The sequence below is a fragment of the Erpetoichthys calabaricus genome, chromosome 3 (genome assembly GCF_900747795.2).
Source record: "Erpetoichthys calabaricus chromosome 3, fErpCal1.3, whole genome shotgun sequence".
In the NCBI taxonomy this organism is placed as follows: domain Eukaryota; kingdom Metazoa; phylum Chordata; class Cladistia; order Polypteriformes; family Polypteridae; genus Erpetoichthys; species Erpetoichthys calabaricus.
In genome coordinates, this window is record NC_041396.2 from 50,322,383 (window position 1) to 50,339,497 (window position 17,115).

Below are 17,115 nucleotides of genomic sequence, written 5' to 3' on the forward strand. Positions count from 1 at the left end.
CAATCCTCAAACATACCATGGTCTGAAGCAAAGCAGTCAATAACATCTAAATTTTCCCAGAGTGCATCCATATCTTCTTTTGTGCCAAGCATGGGTCGAACTTCGGCTCTACCCAGTCCAATCTCCTTCACATTATCTTCACAAAGGAAAAGATGATGGGGGGCTACTTCACATGTCACTTGGATTCCCTTCTGTTTTGCTGCACGTATTAAATGAATCTATGGGGGAAAAAAACTGATACAATTAATTTGCTTAATTAATTTTTATCAAACAATATTTTCACTGAAATACCTACATGGAAAGAAATTTCCATTTATTTTTTTAGCATTTCAAATGCACAAATAGACAATACCTTACAAGAACACTTAGCAGTATAGGGAAGTAAAAGGAATAATGATAAAGGAAAAAAACGAGACCTCAAAGTAGCATGATTTGTGAACTAAAAACCAAAAACAAACACTTTTGATAAGACTACATAAACTACCAAGTGCACCCTCTTAAACATATTCCTTCTAAGAGATAAGAAAAATGTCCATAGAAAAAAGAAGAAAAATCTCACATAAATTGTGTCACATAATCCACGTGTCTGGTATAGTAGAAAAGAATATTCTTAAAGTTGATGATTTGTATATATCTAAAGTTAATGAGAATAAGTTTTATTTATTCTGATGCACATTAGCATAGTAAGAGTTAAACCATAAAAAAAACCCTTGCTTGTTTATTTTATATAATTATCTCTTTGTAGTTGCTAAGCTTAAAATCTTCAGTCAAGGACATTGTATAATTTTAGAGGGCTAAACAGGCCATTGTTTTAAGAAATGCAGCCATTGAGGCTTTGGCCATGAGAGAAAACCAGATAGGCAATTTGCTTCCATTTGCAGCAGCTGGGCCTCTGCCTCCCTTGTCTGCTTGCCTGGCCAGGTGATGACAAGTCAAGGAAAATGCAGCCTATAAGAAACAGCGTTATTGTTTTAGGGGCGCAGCTACACCAACCTCTAGCCCAATATCTTATGTGTGGATTCGCTGGATTCCGACTTACTGGTGGGAATCGATTGATAAATAAGTTTTGGACACCTGCACAGGGTATGAAGTAATGATGGCAGTTTTGGTCAAGTGATGGACATTAGGTAATGATGGGAAGAGCCAGAAGGAGGAGAGTATTTTGCTTAAGTGATAAGAATTGCATTAAATTTAAGCTCGAGAATTTGCTAATTGCTCTTTTCACTTGATTTGGATCCATGTATGCATCACACAATAAAACTTGATTCTGCTTTCCTGAAACTCCGTGTGCCTTCTTTGGGCAGCGTGTTTCTGCCATAACGGTATCTATTAGTATGGTCAAAACATGCAAAATGTGAGCATTTTTTGCTAAAATATTAATAACAGTTACTTCTTGAAAACGGCTGCACTGAATGTAAATAAGGGAGGCTTCAAACAAACAATGCTGCATGTTTGAATAAAAGACTGAGGATAGGCAGATCACAACATTGTTTCACAAGTGCACAGCTGAATCCAAAGGCTTTATTCAAGCCATACTCTATTGGGACTGGCAACAGTCCAACTTACCATTGTTATTAGAACAGTTCTCATGATATGGTCAAACTCTACTGAAACCATCAAGCCGCAGGTACAGACACTCTTATGGGCCACGGATGTGAGAACAAGTGCTTGAGACTGCCACAAACCCTTCACTGTTACTGATTGAGAAACAGGGGTAGATGACAGCAAAGAGAAATAACATAGAAATGGATCTTGCATTTTGAACAACAGCTCTCATTTAGGTAAAAAGAGAAAGCAGAAAAATTCCTTATGTTTGCTTTTCTGGTCAAACAATAGGTGTGTATTCCTGTTATGTCTGTAGCCACTCAGTGATATTGTCACAGAAGTAGTCTGAACTTCATGTAACATGTAGACATTCTCCTTTTTCTTAAAAGGAATAAAACAAATGCTTCATAGATGCAGTCAGGAACCATAGCTAACAAGGCAGTAAGGCATTCAAGTAGGATACAAGGACAGCCATCACTGGAGCAATGTTTGATTGACGTTAACTTGGAAAAAAGTTTAAATTAGCATGGTTCTGCAGTATAGTAACTTTATAAAGTGTAATAGCTAATAGGGTAATTTTGTCAAGATTATAGAATACAGTGAAATTCTTACTTTTAATGTGATAATCAATATGCAACACTTATTATTTTACTGCAGTTAAAATATCTTAGACAGATAGATAGATAGTTATGCTAATATTGTAGTAGTCAGTAGATTACCCTTAAGATATGCGGGCGGGACACATGATTGACAGAGACCTGCCATAAAGGTAAATTGAGCTCTGTATTCTATAAACCTCAGTATTATTCCCTATATATTTTACAAGTCAGGGAAAGTTGAATACAGGAAGAGACTCTGGGAGTATAGGATAAATAAAAACCCTTGCAGAAGATAAGTGGTCTCCAATGAATGCGGGGACATTCAGCATGTGACTGAGGCAGAAGAACACTGTTAGCAAGAACAGACATAGATAGTTGAAAGTTGGTGTCTGCTATTTAGGAGGCGTTTCCCATCATAACATTGGGAAAGTGCTACATTTCAGAGAATGATTGTTCATTGTTAAATAAACAAAAATTGGTGGTGTGTGCATTTCCATGTCAGTGTTCATTACAACATTTAAGATTTTATTTTAAATGAAAAAGAAAAGGCTCATAAAAAAAACATGTTGAAACCTGCAAAATGAATTCAAATTATTATGCAAATGTATCATGGGAAAAGCTTATTTTAAACTATATTGAAAAGTAATTTGATAAGATTCAAAAAATAAATCCAATCACTGCTATAGATAGGTAAAAAAAATAGTTAAAGTTCAAAACAAAATGTTCAATTTCAAGGTAAGAGCAAATTTTTTCATCATGTGTGCAAAGTACAGCAAAATAATGATGCATGCATGAGCAGGAGTTTCTATATTTAAAATTTTGTCTTACCTCCTCTTTTCTTGCAACATGACAGATGTGAACTGATCTCTGATACAGCTGAGCAACCATTAGGATAGCTGCAATGGTCTGTCTTTCTGCATGAGCAACGATAGGTAAATGCTTGGGCCACTTTTCAAAATGCTTAAAAAAATAAAAATATATATTTAACACTAACATATCTCAGCTATATACAATTCAAATTTTAATCACTATTTTAAGATTCAAGACCAGTGAACAACGGGAGAAAGTTCATTACTTCTGTCCAGATAACAAATGAGCATGTACCACCCCCATCTCTAAGACTTCTTTTATGGGGATTTAGCATTAACACTATGAGTTCAAATATCAAATATTCCTACAATTTTGTAATTGTGTGACTTGTGCAGACATGAGAACCTATGCAGCAGTAACAACATCTGTTATGTTCTAGAGAAACAAAAAAACATTGGATTAAATTAATAAATGCACAACATTGTGCAGTTCTACAGATGGTATACAGCAAAGGTCAGCAGTGATGCAGAGATTTTTCACCAAATGATCTCTGTGTATGCATGTCGAGCATTATGATTTATTCTAGACTTCATAATGTAACCGTGAATTTAAAAATATGAGGGGAACAAAAAAAAAAACTCCCCAACCGCTGCTGACAGGAGCGCTTCATGGCCCATTTATACTATATTTAAAATTCACAGAGAAACAAGAAATCACAGTTGAAATCACTGCTCTTACATAAGCTCCTGTAGAGGCCTTGTCTGCTTTTGTCCTGACTGGTCAACGTTCATCTATGCCTGAGGTGCAATAAGGCATTACCAATAAAATTAATAATCTTTTGACAAAATACCAAGTTAACCTACAATGGCCTGTCATTCATGGAGAATCCACTGCATCCACTGAACAGTATAATCTCCAGACAGAGGAGCAGCTTCAGCGACAGACTGCTGTCATTGTCCTGCTCCACTGACAGAATGAGGAGATCGTTCCTCCCCCACACTATGCGACTCTTCAACTCCACCCCTTTCGGGGAACGTTAACATTATACAAAGTTATTGTCTGTTACACCTGCATTTTTATCACTCTTTAATTTAATATTGAATTTATCAGTATGCTGCTGCTGGGGTATGTGAATTTTCCCTTAGGGATTAATAAACTCTCTCTCTATCATACATTTACCTCATGAAAATGTACATGTTTGAAGCTCCAAGAATTAACATTTGCATTTCTATGAACACCTGTATATACTCAAACAATATTTTGAATATGAAACATCCTAATCTTAATGATTGGCTAAAAGCAAACCACAAAAATAAGGACTCACCTGGTCCAAAGGTTAGATTATTTCTCAATGTGTATGTGAAATTACATACTGTAATTGAATATTAACAGCTTTATTGTTGAGACTGCTGGGATACCTGAAATCTATTTCCAGTCCTTTAAAAAATTATGATGGACCACTGAGTAGAAACTTTCTCTGGATAGTGCAACAATGACATTTTTGTGCACAGATACACAAAATCAATGCAATGGTCAGAAAATTTTACACTTGTGACAATCTGTACTAACTGGCAAGTAGACCAACAGAAAAATGGCTGATTATGTACTCTCAGGACTAGCCAGAATGTGAAGTGGAATCTAGAATGCACTGCAAATCAATTAACTATGTGTGTTAATAAGCAATTTGTTAATAAACATAGTCCACCATGTATTTTAATGCATATTAGGGAAAATTCTTCAAAGAATAGTGGCAAAGATTAGTAGATTGTTATTGTCTGACACTACAAGACAGCAAATGCAAGAAATCACAGCATGAACAGCCCACGCCAAAGTTAGCAGATGACAGTCCAAACTAGACGTGCATTCTGCTTTTTACCTTGAAGGGAAGATTTCTGCAGGAGTCAGTTACAAGAGGCAGGGGATTAGACAGCAACTGTCTGTATCTGCAGTAATGAAGAGATAAAATATATAACATGTAAAATGAAAACAGTGAATTACAGTTTTGGGAAGACAGAAGTGGTGTTAGTACTGTAAAAAATCAGAAGAATCCAGTTTAACTGTTTGGGTGTGTGTATATTATATATAAAAACACACACATATATCAATGTAAATTGACTGAAAGTACTTTAGAAAGCTCAGACTGTTTGATCATGAATGTGTACAAAGAAAAGAAAAAAATACATAACATAAATCTACAACAACAGTACTTTCAAGCAAGTGTACTGCCATTTTTCCCTCTTTTCTCTTCCAATATTTTACTATTTAGTTACCAAGGTAAAACAGTTTTTAAAATACAGTTGGAATGCTTAAATGTCCGGATTAATGAGCCTCAAAACTATTTTTAAAATGCTCTTTATTTTAATTTTATGCTATGCTTTTAGAAACAAACCTCCATCCAGAGAGATACATTGTCCATCCTCAGTGTTGAAAAAGTGTCATTTAAATACATCTTGAGACCAGCAGCACCACCAGCAATGGAGGGCAAAGTGGTAGCATTATCAGATGAGGCTCCAAGGAACAAAGAGTAATCACAACGGGCACCTTCTTGTGCTAGCTGCAAGAGGTGGGAAGATACACATTATATTTGTAGTTCCATTATCTTTTAACATTTACCTAGATGGACAGAGGATTTACCTTTTGTGCTAATGTAAATGTGCCTTGATCTACAATAGCTGGAGCTGTATTTGGCATGACACACACCATTGTGATCCCTCCTGCAAGTGCAGCTGCTGTGCCAGATGCAAAGTCTTCCTTATAAGTGGCTCCAGGTTCTCGTAGGTGCACATGAACATCAACCAGACCTTGGATTTTTGAAATGAAAAAAAAAAAAAAACAGACAAAGCACATAATTCTACATTAAGTTAACTTGAAATAAATGAAGAAACTTCAGAATTTATGAAGTACATCTTTCAGAATATTTAAAGTTCATTATTGATTTTGTTATACGAAACATAAATGAGAATGCAAAAATTGCAGAAAAATGTGTCTTTTTTTCATCAAAAATTACACCAGAGTGATGTATTATTTATTACTTGATTTGTAAGTCTTAACATCCCTAGATGAATTCTGCACTTCTCCTGGAGTTGAAAAGAAACGCAGTAAAATATGTGAATATAGCATTTTGTAACTCAAAGGTCATTAAAAACATCTTGATAAGTCATACTGAAGAGTTTCCTTATCTGTAGCAGTGTCAGCATGGTAACAATCTCTAAGCATAGAAAGTATAATCACATTGTTTACTAATATAGTTCAGAAGAAACATCTCCATATATAGCTCCACTAGATCAGTGGAATAAAACTCAATGTACACAATGATGGACTGGTTTTCTCAAAAGACCCCATTTATGGTTTGTTTCATATATTGATCGTATTTAGATATAATTTGGCTGGATTACATTTACAACAGCCATTAAAATACATCTTCAGTGTCTGGTTATGTTTACACCACATCACAGCTACTAATGTTAGAACAGAAACTGCTAATGATTCAACAGAAACAATGTGAAAATAATGGGACAAGCCAAACTGCCATAATGAAAGTTAGTGTATTAACGTGATGATAAAGATGTCACAGTCTCATGAAGACAGAGACAAACAGAAAGCTCCCACTTCGCTTACTTTTTAAGTAAGACAGACATCAGTGCTGGTCACTCTTCCGTGCTACTGACTGGTCTTAACTGCCTGTGATTTTCATACTATCAATTTCTTGTTTTGCTGATAATGCAAGATGTATTCACAATACTCAAGTTATCTCTGGTTAAAAATTTGGTCAGCCTATCTCCCAATGGACTTGGCTGTTTGCTCTGCCATACACTTTTTCATAGAAAGTGTAACATGAAAAATCAATAGGCATCAGAAAATTAAAAACAAAATGAGAGAATGATAACAGCACATAGAGGAAAGCTGTTTTCTTCGCCCCATTTTATAACTGTGAGCACCTCATGATCAATGTGTCAAAAGTGTATACAGAAATAAAAGCTGTCTGTTACTTGTAGTAGTAATGACATTAAAACACACCAGAGAGCCCATTACCGTTATCAAATGCATTTTGCAAATGATTGTGCAGCGCACTTCCAGTAAAAGACTCAAATCTACTTACATTCCCAATAACTCAGCAACATTTATTAGGTTAAACCACCCTAGTGATTGAACACTCTGCTCTGCAAATATGTTTTGATAAAGTAGACAAGAGTTTCTTGTAAAAGAAATAAAAAGGTTTAATATTATATTAGTTATTTCTGTGCGTATCTTACCACATAAGACTGGTAAAATTCTCATTTATAAATACACCTCAAGATTTAGGAATGACTAATTATAGTAAGATGTCAAAAAATCCTAGTAAAATACATTAAAGGTGTATATCTAAATGTGTTAACAACTGTAGTGTACTAAATGGGTAAAAAATTATTTTAAAACAAATTAAATCAGATCAGTCATGAATGCATGTATATTTATTTATCTTATGTAGTGTCCCCAGCTGCCAATATCATTTAATTGTTTCAAGGTACATGAATAGTTAATATGAATGAATAAATGTTTGCAATTCCACAGACTCACAATGATGCCTGACTTAAAAAAACAATGTCTGAAAAAATAAAATTATTTAATACAAAAAAAGTAAAACCCATGTTTTATGCTCAAAGCTCTGATTAACTTCATTTAGGTTTTTTTCCACATATTGTATATCAAAAAACTACATACTTTCCAATATTTTAATAAAAAGATACTTTTAGGAACTGTTATCAATATTTTATACTTAATTAAAAGTAATGCCTAATAAATCCATGTAAGCAGCTTAGCCAAATACTGGTCTTTAATTGATACAGTTTAAGCTAATTGTAATACTGTATGAGGATATAATTTAAGGTGTTTACTGCCTTCACTCTAACAGATACAAGCTTTCACTGGTCTGGGATTCTATTTTGGATGGATGTTCCAGACAATTAACTGTTAAATTAGGTTAACTTTCTTTACTATAGCAGTAATTCTCAAAACTCGGTCTTTGCAACCCTACATGGCTGCAAGTTTTTGTTCCCACCAGTTTCACAATACTGAAAGGCTGCAACTACTTTAGTGTCAGCCCCAACTAGCACATCATTAGTAATATCCATCCATCCATTATCCAACCCCACTATATCCTAACTACAGGGTCATGGGGGTCTGCTGGAGCCAATCCCAGCCAACACAGGGCGCAAGGCAGGAAACAAACCCCGAGCAGGGCACGCGCGCACGCACACACACACACGCGCACACACACGGGACCATTTAGAATCGCCAATGCACCTAACCTGAATGTCTTTGGACTGTGGGAGGATACCGGAGCACCCAGAGGAAACCCACACAGACATGGAGAGAACATGCAAACTCCACGCAGGAAGGACCTGGGAAGGCAAACCAAGGTCTCCTAACTGCGAGACAGCAGCGCTACCCACTGCGCCACTGCCCATTAGTAAATAATGGAGAATGAACATTGGAAAAAAAAAAAAAAGTAAAAAAAACAATAAATGATTCCCATTTAACACACATGCTTGGGTGCACTATTAAAAAGAAAACACCAAATTTGGGGTTTGAATTATATCTACATTGACCCTAACACGGAAATAACAGATTGCTTCATTACTGCACATTTGGAATCAAATGAAATAACAGAACTTGTTTGGAACAAAAACCCTGCAGCCACAAGGGATCCCCAGGACCAATAATGTAGTATAAATCATGCTTTGAAATAGAAATGTAACATTGTAGGTTATAGTCTCCTTTGAGTCTGTTAAAATCAGTTCTATTTTGTTGGTAAAATAAGGCCATAATAAAGCCTACGCATAGACTCCATGACCTCTGAACCCAATACTTATTTCAGTCCACACTGGATACAGTATAGTGTTAGTTGTTCTAAGAGTTGTTGTAGAAAGTTCAACTGTCTATGAGGAAGTGACCATGACACATCAATACCAGTCATGAATACTGCAAATATCTATGAATAAGACACCCAACACCCTTGTGGGGTGAATTCTAGTGCTTTAGCTGATACACCACATTCCTAATATACAAAACAGGTTTTCACCATCCTTTGAGTCAGATTTAAAATTTAATTCAGATTAACTTAATTTTCTAACTGCAAAATCATTTTTTCAGAGTGAGCTACCAGTTAGTTGCTCCTTGTAAATGTAGCCATCTACCATTCAAATTACTTTAATTCATTGCATATATCTACTATAATTCACCTTTATCAAATATATATTTTAAAACTTAAAATTTCATTTAAATAGTATTTAATACCATTTCCAAGCACTTACTATACATAGGTAATATATACTGTGTAGAATTGCTTAAGTATGTGCAGGAAACATGTACACAAAAAAGGATAAAAGTTCCCTAAACACGAAAGCGAATTTCTCAGATCTTATTCTCCCCAGGGACATTTCACTTTTATGGGGGGATTTACTCAAATTGTTGTGAAACCTCTACCCATTAAGCAAGCATTCTAAAGGGCTCTATTCAAACATTCTACTATACCACTATGTTAGTCCTTCAATAAAACTTAAACAGGTTAAGCCCTTTCTTTTGTACATACACCTGTAAACACTCACGATTCTCACACCTACTGTATACACCCTTAAAAATAAGAGTATATCCACACTCTCCATACCACTACAAAACTGAAAGAACAAAAAGAGTACTCACTTTTTCTCTACCAACTGGTGATGTTTTAGACCTAGCATGTACCCTTACTATACTGTGCGATTCCTGCCGATTGGCTTTTCAATGACTTTACAGAAAAGAAGTTATAGATTTACTTTAAAAGTCAGATTTTACCTGGTAAGCGAATAAGTTTCTGAGATGTCATGCAATCCACATGGGTTTTTACAGGAGGTGCATCCCCAATTTGGCGCAGGGCCTTTACATATTTAAAAAAAAAAAAAATTATTACATTTAATATTCAAAAACAGACAGACACAGATTTATTTTTTATACACACACACACAACACACACACACACACACACAACACACACACACAAAGGGGCAGATTCTCAAGTTACAAATGAGTTCCCACTCATGTATATTTCTTTAATTTCTTATTTTGTCTTTTATTTTTCTTTTCTTCATTATGTAAAGCACTTTGAGCTACTTTTTGTAATGAAAATGTGCGTATATAAATAAATGTTGTTGTTGTTTGTTGTAGACATTTGTAGCTTGATTTTGTATACAAATTAGAAAATGTTTACACATTAAAAATGTTCATTAATGGAAGGAGAAAGGGGAAAAAGGCAAACATGCTTAAAGCTTTATTATTCATTTTATAGAAAAATACCTCAAACTTAGTAAAATGATGGTGAAGCAGTATTACTATATCTTAGAACATTTCAACTAAAATGAACCACAGGTTATGTACAGCACATCAATCTTTTGTTTAAACAATTAACAGATTTTGAGAATGACACAGTACCTCAGAGCATGAAAAGGCATAATGACTAGCAAAAAAACCATGCTCTAACTGACAATTGATTCCTCAACAGAAACTTTGTCTTTGCGGAGGGATTGTTCAAAGCATCACCTAACCCTCTTATAAGCTATACTCCCCTAATGCAAGGCTGGAACACATATTTAGGATGTGGAGTTTTGCTGGCAGCTATATATAATGTTCAGCAAACATCCAGCTACCAGTCAGGCTGCTTACCTGTGACTGAGCTTACTGCATGGCTGTGCATGCTGTTGACTACAGTCAATGATAAATGCATACATAAGAAACAAATTGACTTAAAATAGTGACAAAGTTCATACTATGCAGTAATACTTCTCACTATAAGAGATGGTTGCTATTTATTCATCCATGTCAAAACTAGTCTGCTCTTTGTCCGTAAGGGTGTGTATGTATATATATATATATATATATATATATATATATATATATATATATATATATATATATATATATATATATATATATATATATATATATATATATATATATATATATATATAACAAAAAAAAAACAAAAAAACACACCGCACTATACTATATTCATTTCTTGTCATATGCAGATATTTTGCTGAGCTGAGTGATGTAGTGTTTTGCTAATTACATATAATACATATGGTCGCATTGCTGACTGATTGTTAAAGGGGAAGACTCAGTGGCAAGAGCTCAGCAGACAGCACTGGTTCAAAACACACAATGCCGGACTTTCAAACATGGCACGTATCAGGCTGTGCACATGCATGTCTGTTATGTAAGAAATGGATGACAGAGGAGAGTTCAAGGGTAGAGCTTTGTAGTTTAATGCTTTAAAAAAATATATTGTAAAAATCTAGTGTGTCTTTTTTTTTTTTACACTGCATTTAGTTCTTCCATAGGGATAAGAATGGGGACCATATTATTGATTTTACTGATGTGGTGCAGATTCTCTGCTGTAACCAGATGATGGAATGCCACAGAATTGTGAACTTAACATAAATTTAAAAAGTCAAAAGTAATTGACCCAAGGAGATGACTGAAGTGGTCAGTAAATAAAAATGAAAAGCTGTAAAAACTGAAATAATTCGTAGTAACTGCTAAGGTGGACTATAAAATCTCAAACATTTCTAACCAGTTCCCATACAAAAAACACTGTCAAAAATTAATCCAATAGTCTCTTCCTAGTTCACACTTACAAATTGATCTTTACAACATACTTAACAAGTTCAGTATTAAAAAAAACTTGATGAAGGAAAGTTATACAGGATAATGTTGGAGTATTTTTGTTGAAATATCTATTTTTTATTTGTTGGTATCAAGGAGGATTAATCAGTTAGAGGATCTATACAAAATTTTTTCAAAACCTGGCAGGATCTAATCATTATTATTTTAGAATAAGAGAAATAACTATTACCGCATTTAATTCCCTTCTCCATTTCTTATTTACCTATATATTTATTTCTCCCTTTCTTTTGTTTATTGTTGCCTTATTAAAAAGCCCTAAGCAATTCTCCTTTGGCTACGCTCTCATTCTCCGGGGTGGGGTTTGATTTGTCTTCAATTTTGTTTGGTTATAAATTGATCTATTTGTATGGAATGATTACAATAAAAATTAATAAATAAATATAAAAAAAAGAAGGATTAATGTAAATTGTGACGTAGATTGTTTTCACTAAACACGCATCAGTTGAGTATAAAGAAATAACAGTTTTTAAAATGTGCTAGAAATATTATACATATAACAATACCTCTACAAACAGTTTAGTGCATTTGATGTCAATGATGAGTGGCACAGAGTAATCAACAGCAAGGCGCCTTGTCTTATACCCTTTTGTAACAAATGAAGATAAACGGCGCCCTCCAGAGTTTCTCATGGAAAGATTGATAACCATATCAAAATGGTTTTCTTCTAAATAGTCCATGATGCTTCTCTGCTTTTCTTTCATAGGATATCCATTGTCCTCTTCCTCAAAAGGCCAGTCAACAGCCATTACCTTAATACAGGGGGAAAAAAAAGACAACACTGCTGCAAGTCTACTTCTATTCACATACATTAAATTTTAATCACATCTATTATCACATATAACAAGGTGTACACTTAAAATGGCTAAAAAACATATTTTGAATACATTAAAGACTAAAACATAACTGTAACTATTAAATATACTAGTATGTACATTTTAAATTTTTCTAGACAAATCCAGTATACAATATCAGCTTTCATACCTTAACTCCATGTTCAGTATAGTAATCTGCAGTCCCCAAACTTGCATAAAGATTATATCCCAGACCTTCCAAAGTTTGAATTGTAGGCAAAAGCTCACTTTTGTTCTAAGAAAATTAAAAGAAATTAAAATTAAGATAATACATATCTGGTCACAGAAAATTAAAAACCTGTAACAATGTACCATGGTTTGTAACACGGTTTGCATTCAGTTACCTAGATTTACTTTACACTTGAGGTATCCAAGCTAGACACAAAGAGAGCATTTTAATTATATAATTACAGTACAATTTTACATCAGCCATAAAAAATGTCTTACACTTAAGTGGATAAAAAAAATCAATGTCTTGTGAAAATGATACTGTCCCAAATCTATACAAGCCCTCTTGTGGCAGATCACCTGGACTCACTGCAGTTTACCTATTGGACAAAGACTGGAGTGGAGGATGCAATTATTTGTCTGCTCCACAAGGCACCTGCTCTCACCTGGACAAAGCTGGTAATACTGTGAGGATTTTTTGATTTCTCCAGCGCCTTCAATACCATCCAGCCATCTCCATTAAGGTGTAAACTCAAACATATGCAGGTGGATGAGCCTATGGTGTCCTAGATAATGGACTCTGTTGGGCAGGGCTGCTCAGTTTGTAAGACTCTAGGACTGTGTTTCTGATTCAGATGTGATTAACACTGGAGCATGACAAGGAATGGTCCTGTCTCTTTTTCTCTTCACTCTGTACACCTCTGTTTACAAATATAACACCAGGTTATGTCACTTGCAAAAATTCTCGGATGATTCTGCACAAATGGGGTGTGTATTAATAAAGGGGATGAAACAGAGTATAGGAGTCAGGTGGATAAGATTGTTACTTACCGCTAAAAGAATTGTCTATATCCTAACATCAGCAAGACCAAGGAATGGATTATTGACTTTTACAATAAAAAAAGAGCCCTTATGTCCAGTCTATTCAAGGAGTGTATGTAGAGGAGATCCACATTAATGACGAGTTGTACTGGTCTTGGAACCCAGAGGAAAAGCAGGCTCTTTTTCCTTAGGAAACTATGCTCCTTTAATGTTGGAAATGACACCTTTACATCTTCTGCGACTCTGATGGCCATTGTGCTTGTTGTGGTGTGCTTGGCTGGTAGCATCACTTCAAGAGAGGCCCACCAAATCAATAAATGAACTAAAAGGTGCATGCACTCTGGACACCCAGAGGTCATAGCGCAGTAGAGAATTAAAACAAAACCGAGTGCCATTATGAACAATTCTACAAATCCTCTCTCTGACACACTAACTGAACACTTTCACCCAATGAATCATTCAGCAGAAGTGTGTCAAGAAACTCTACTGGGGCTCCTTTATACCATCAGCAATACATTTGCATAATGCCTCACTGTGACTGTGACAACAAAGTCAGAACTTTTTTTGTTTTTCATTTTATTTCTTTATAGTTATTCTGATGTGTGTTCAGACCAAAGTGTGTGTGTATATTTATTTACTTACAGTACTTACATACTTTAATAAATAGGTAGATAAGTATGTAAAGAGCTTCTGTAAAAAGTCAAATTTCCCACTGCTGACAAATACATTTCTATCTATCTATCTATCTAGACATGACAAAGACCAAAATGTAAATAAAAGAAATAAAAGACAAAAATAATCTTTTGTCGTGTTTAACAACACAAAAGTATAATATCTGTGTCCATAGAGTAGCACTACTATAGTCATGTTAATGACTTAATGATACCAAATTGAAAATATGTGAAAACATCCCAGAATACCAAACAGTCAAAGTTGCTAGGGTATGGAAACCACAATCCTAGTATTAAAATCTGAGGAAAGAGGGTGGGGGTACTTAAAGTAGCAATTATGCATTTAGGAAAAAGTCATCAGGAGACAAACTGTTCATTTATAGAACATGTCTACAAGCAAAATGTTCACTTTTATTCAAGTTAAAAGAACCCTAAACTACAGTTATTACCCATTCTAGATATACGAACTAGCGAATGACAGGCCATGTTCATTCAAATACATCCCTTATGTTTTTTCTTCCTGCATGATGGAAAATGTTAATTCATTTGATTTATCTGCTCTACCATGAACTGATCCAACATAAACGTACATTGCGTCCTTGTTAAACACATTGTGCTTCCGCCATGTAGTTAATGTGCAGCAGAAATGGAACTCATAGCCTGCCTCACTCCTTAACGGCACAAAATCTTGAAAAGCACCAAGTGCTCTGGCTAACTCCAACATAATTCATCAGACATTAAAGGAAAAACTATCACTTAATTCAATAATTTACCTGGACATCACCCAAAAGTTGCTTAAAATAAATAAATAAATAAAATAAATTCATCCCTGTGAAAGTCTGTTACTTTAACAGTGGTATCTGAAGCACGTAAACCTGGAACTACTCCAAAATAAACTTTAAAAAAACAAAAAAAACAGCCAACGTAGCTCTGATAAAGCTCATTGATAAAACAGAACCAGCAAAATTCTTTTAACGGTGAATTATGTACTTCAGGATACTAGTGGAAATTCAGGAGAAAAGGCCAGAAAGCAGTTCTTTACACAATAAGCTGTGGCAATCTTGAGCAAATGACCAAGCCATGTAGTTGAAGCAGAAACTTTTACAACCTTGAAGAAGTATCTGTACAAGATATTGGGACAGCTTGGCTATTAGCTAAACAAATGAGCTTGATGGACTGAAAGGTCTCCTCTTATTTGTCAAATTGCTTATGTTCTTATGTGAAGTACTTTGGAATCACATTAATTATCAGAAAGTACTATTAGAAAAAGATCAGTCAGTCTGTCATTTCCTAACCTGCTTTATCCTGAACAGAGTCATGAGGGTCCATCGCACTGCACATACCACACACCCACCGACACACTAGGGACAATTTAGGATTAGCACTTTACCTAACCTACATGTATTTGGACTGTGGGAGGAAACCCACATAGACATGGGGAGGACATGCAAACTCCATGCTGGGAGAACCTAGGATGCAAATACTTATCTTCTTACTGTGAAACAGCAGCACTAACATTGTGCCACCATGCCGTCCAAAACAAGGTTTAAATCAGTAATATTTTGAACATGTTTCATCATTTTTATACCTCTTTCATTTAATTATATATACTCTACCTTGTAGCTTCCAATAGAAAGAAGAATATTCTTTTTAGGAATCTTGAAGCCTGTGCTTAGCATGGCTTTTAGGTATGCTTCATATCTGTTCTCACCAAAGCAGGCAACTTCACCAGTACTTGTCATCTCTACCCCAAGGACAACATCTGCTCCAGCCAGTCGAGAAAATGAAAACTGTGGAACCTGTTTAAAAACACGCACAAAATTAACAATAAACTTAAAACACATAGGGTGCTGCACATGACTTTTCATCTTTCTTTTTAGATGAAACTTTATATAATGAAACCTAAAAAATGTGCAATAAAAAGTAAGGAACAGGTGTATTTCAGCCATCAGTTTTATGAATTCAAAATTAAGATATGATTCTGGTAAGGCAAAATGCATCACAGCAGCATTTAGCACATGGCAATAAATGACCTTAGATGAGAGGCTAGAAAGTAATTATTTTTTTTAAAAAGCCTGCAATATACAACTATGATAAAATTCACTTAAACTCATGCTGTCTCCAAGATTTCTGGAGTTAAGATATACTTTTCATTGCATAGGCCTACCTTTACTCCTACAATACCAACACCTGTCATCAGTCCTACAGGCTCCACCTCCTCTCCCATAATAACTTGAGTAGCCAGTGCCACCAAGTCCTCTCCAAGTGTCCTAGACACAAACGGGAATGATCGAGATACTCGTACATTGCACTCAATCACCTTCAGCTGGTCGTCCTAGTAATAAAAATACATGTAAGTTGCATCCAGCATTTTTGAAAAACCTCACATTTCTATTTTAAATGTAAATAATACAAACATATCTGAAATTACTTTTGAAATACTTTGTACAAAATAAACAAGAGAAGCACTTAAACTGTACCTAAATGCAAAAGGCTTGAATGGATAAAAATAAGAGAAATAAGCAAATTTTCACCTTAGCAATGAGCTGTAAGTTAAATGGTCCCGTCACTTGGAGTTCTTGACCAACAGCATGCACAATGGCTTTGATCCTTTCCATTGTTTTGTGATTGATATCCTGAGCAGGGGCAACCAGTGTGGCATCCCCAGAATGAACACCTGCATTCTCCACATGTTCAGAAACTGCTATGGCAATTACCATCCCATCAGAAGCTACTGCATCAACGTCTATTTCCTATAAAATAAAATGTAAAAATGTGGATTTCTCATTTGATTACAAATAAAATATTAATAAAAATTATCAAAAACAAATCGACACTAAAATTATAAATTGTCAGGTAAAGTTAACCAAAAAAAGAAATCAAGCAGTTAACACTTCATAAACACATCTCTATCTCTATATATCTATATACACACAAACATAAAATGTG

At 34.9% G+C, this 17,115-nt stretch overlaps 1 protein-coding gene across 3 annotated transcripts in view; it reads right to left on the bottom strand.

Annotated features, from left to right (window-relative positions):
- cad (carbamoyl-phosphate synthetase 2, aspartate transcarbamylase, and dihydroorotase) overlaps positions 1–17,115 on the bottom strand; it is a 134,863-nt gene that overhangs the window by 48,219 nt on the left and 69,529 nt on the right. For all 3 annotated transcript variants that reach the window (XM_028796796.2, XM_028796794.2, XM_028796793.2), the window contains exons 22-31: positions 16,701–16,919; positions 16,334–16,501; positions 15,783–15,965; positions 12,636–12,740; positions 12,158–12,403; positions 9,768–9,849; positions 5,589–5,755; positions 5,344–5,508; positions 2,973–3,104; positions 17–218 (exon numbers count right to left, since the gene is read on the bottom strand). In XM_028796796.2, the coding sequence (XP_028652629.2) occupies positions 17–218; positions 2,973–3,104; positions 5,344–5,508; positions 5,589–5,755; positions 9,768–9,849; positions 12,158–12,403; positions 12,636–12,740; positions 15,783–15,965; positions 16,334–16,501; positions 16,701–16,919 (1,669 nt within the window). The remainder of the gene's footprint in view (positions 1–16; positions 219–2,972; positions 3,105–5,343; positions 5,509–5,588; positions 5,756–9,767; positions 9,850–12,157; positions 12,404–12,635; positions 12,741–15,782; positions 15,966–16,333; positions 16,502–16,700; positions 16,920–17,115) is intronic.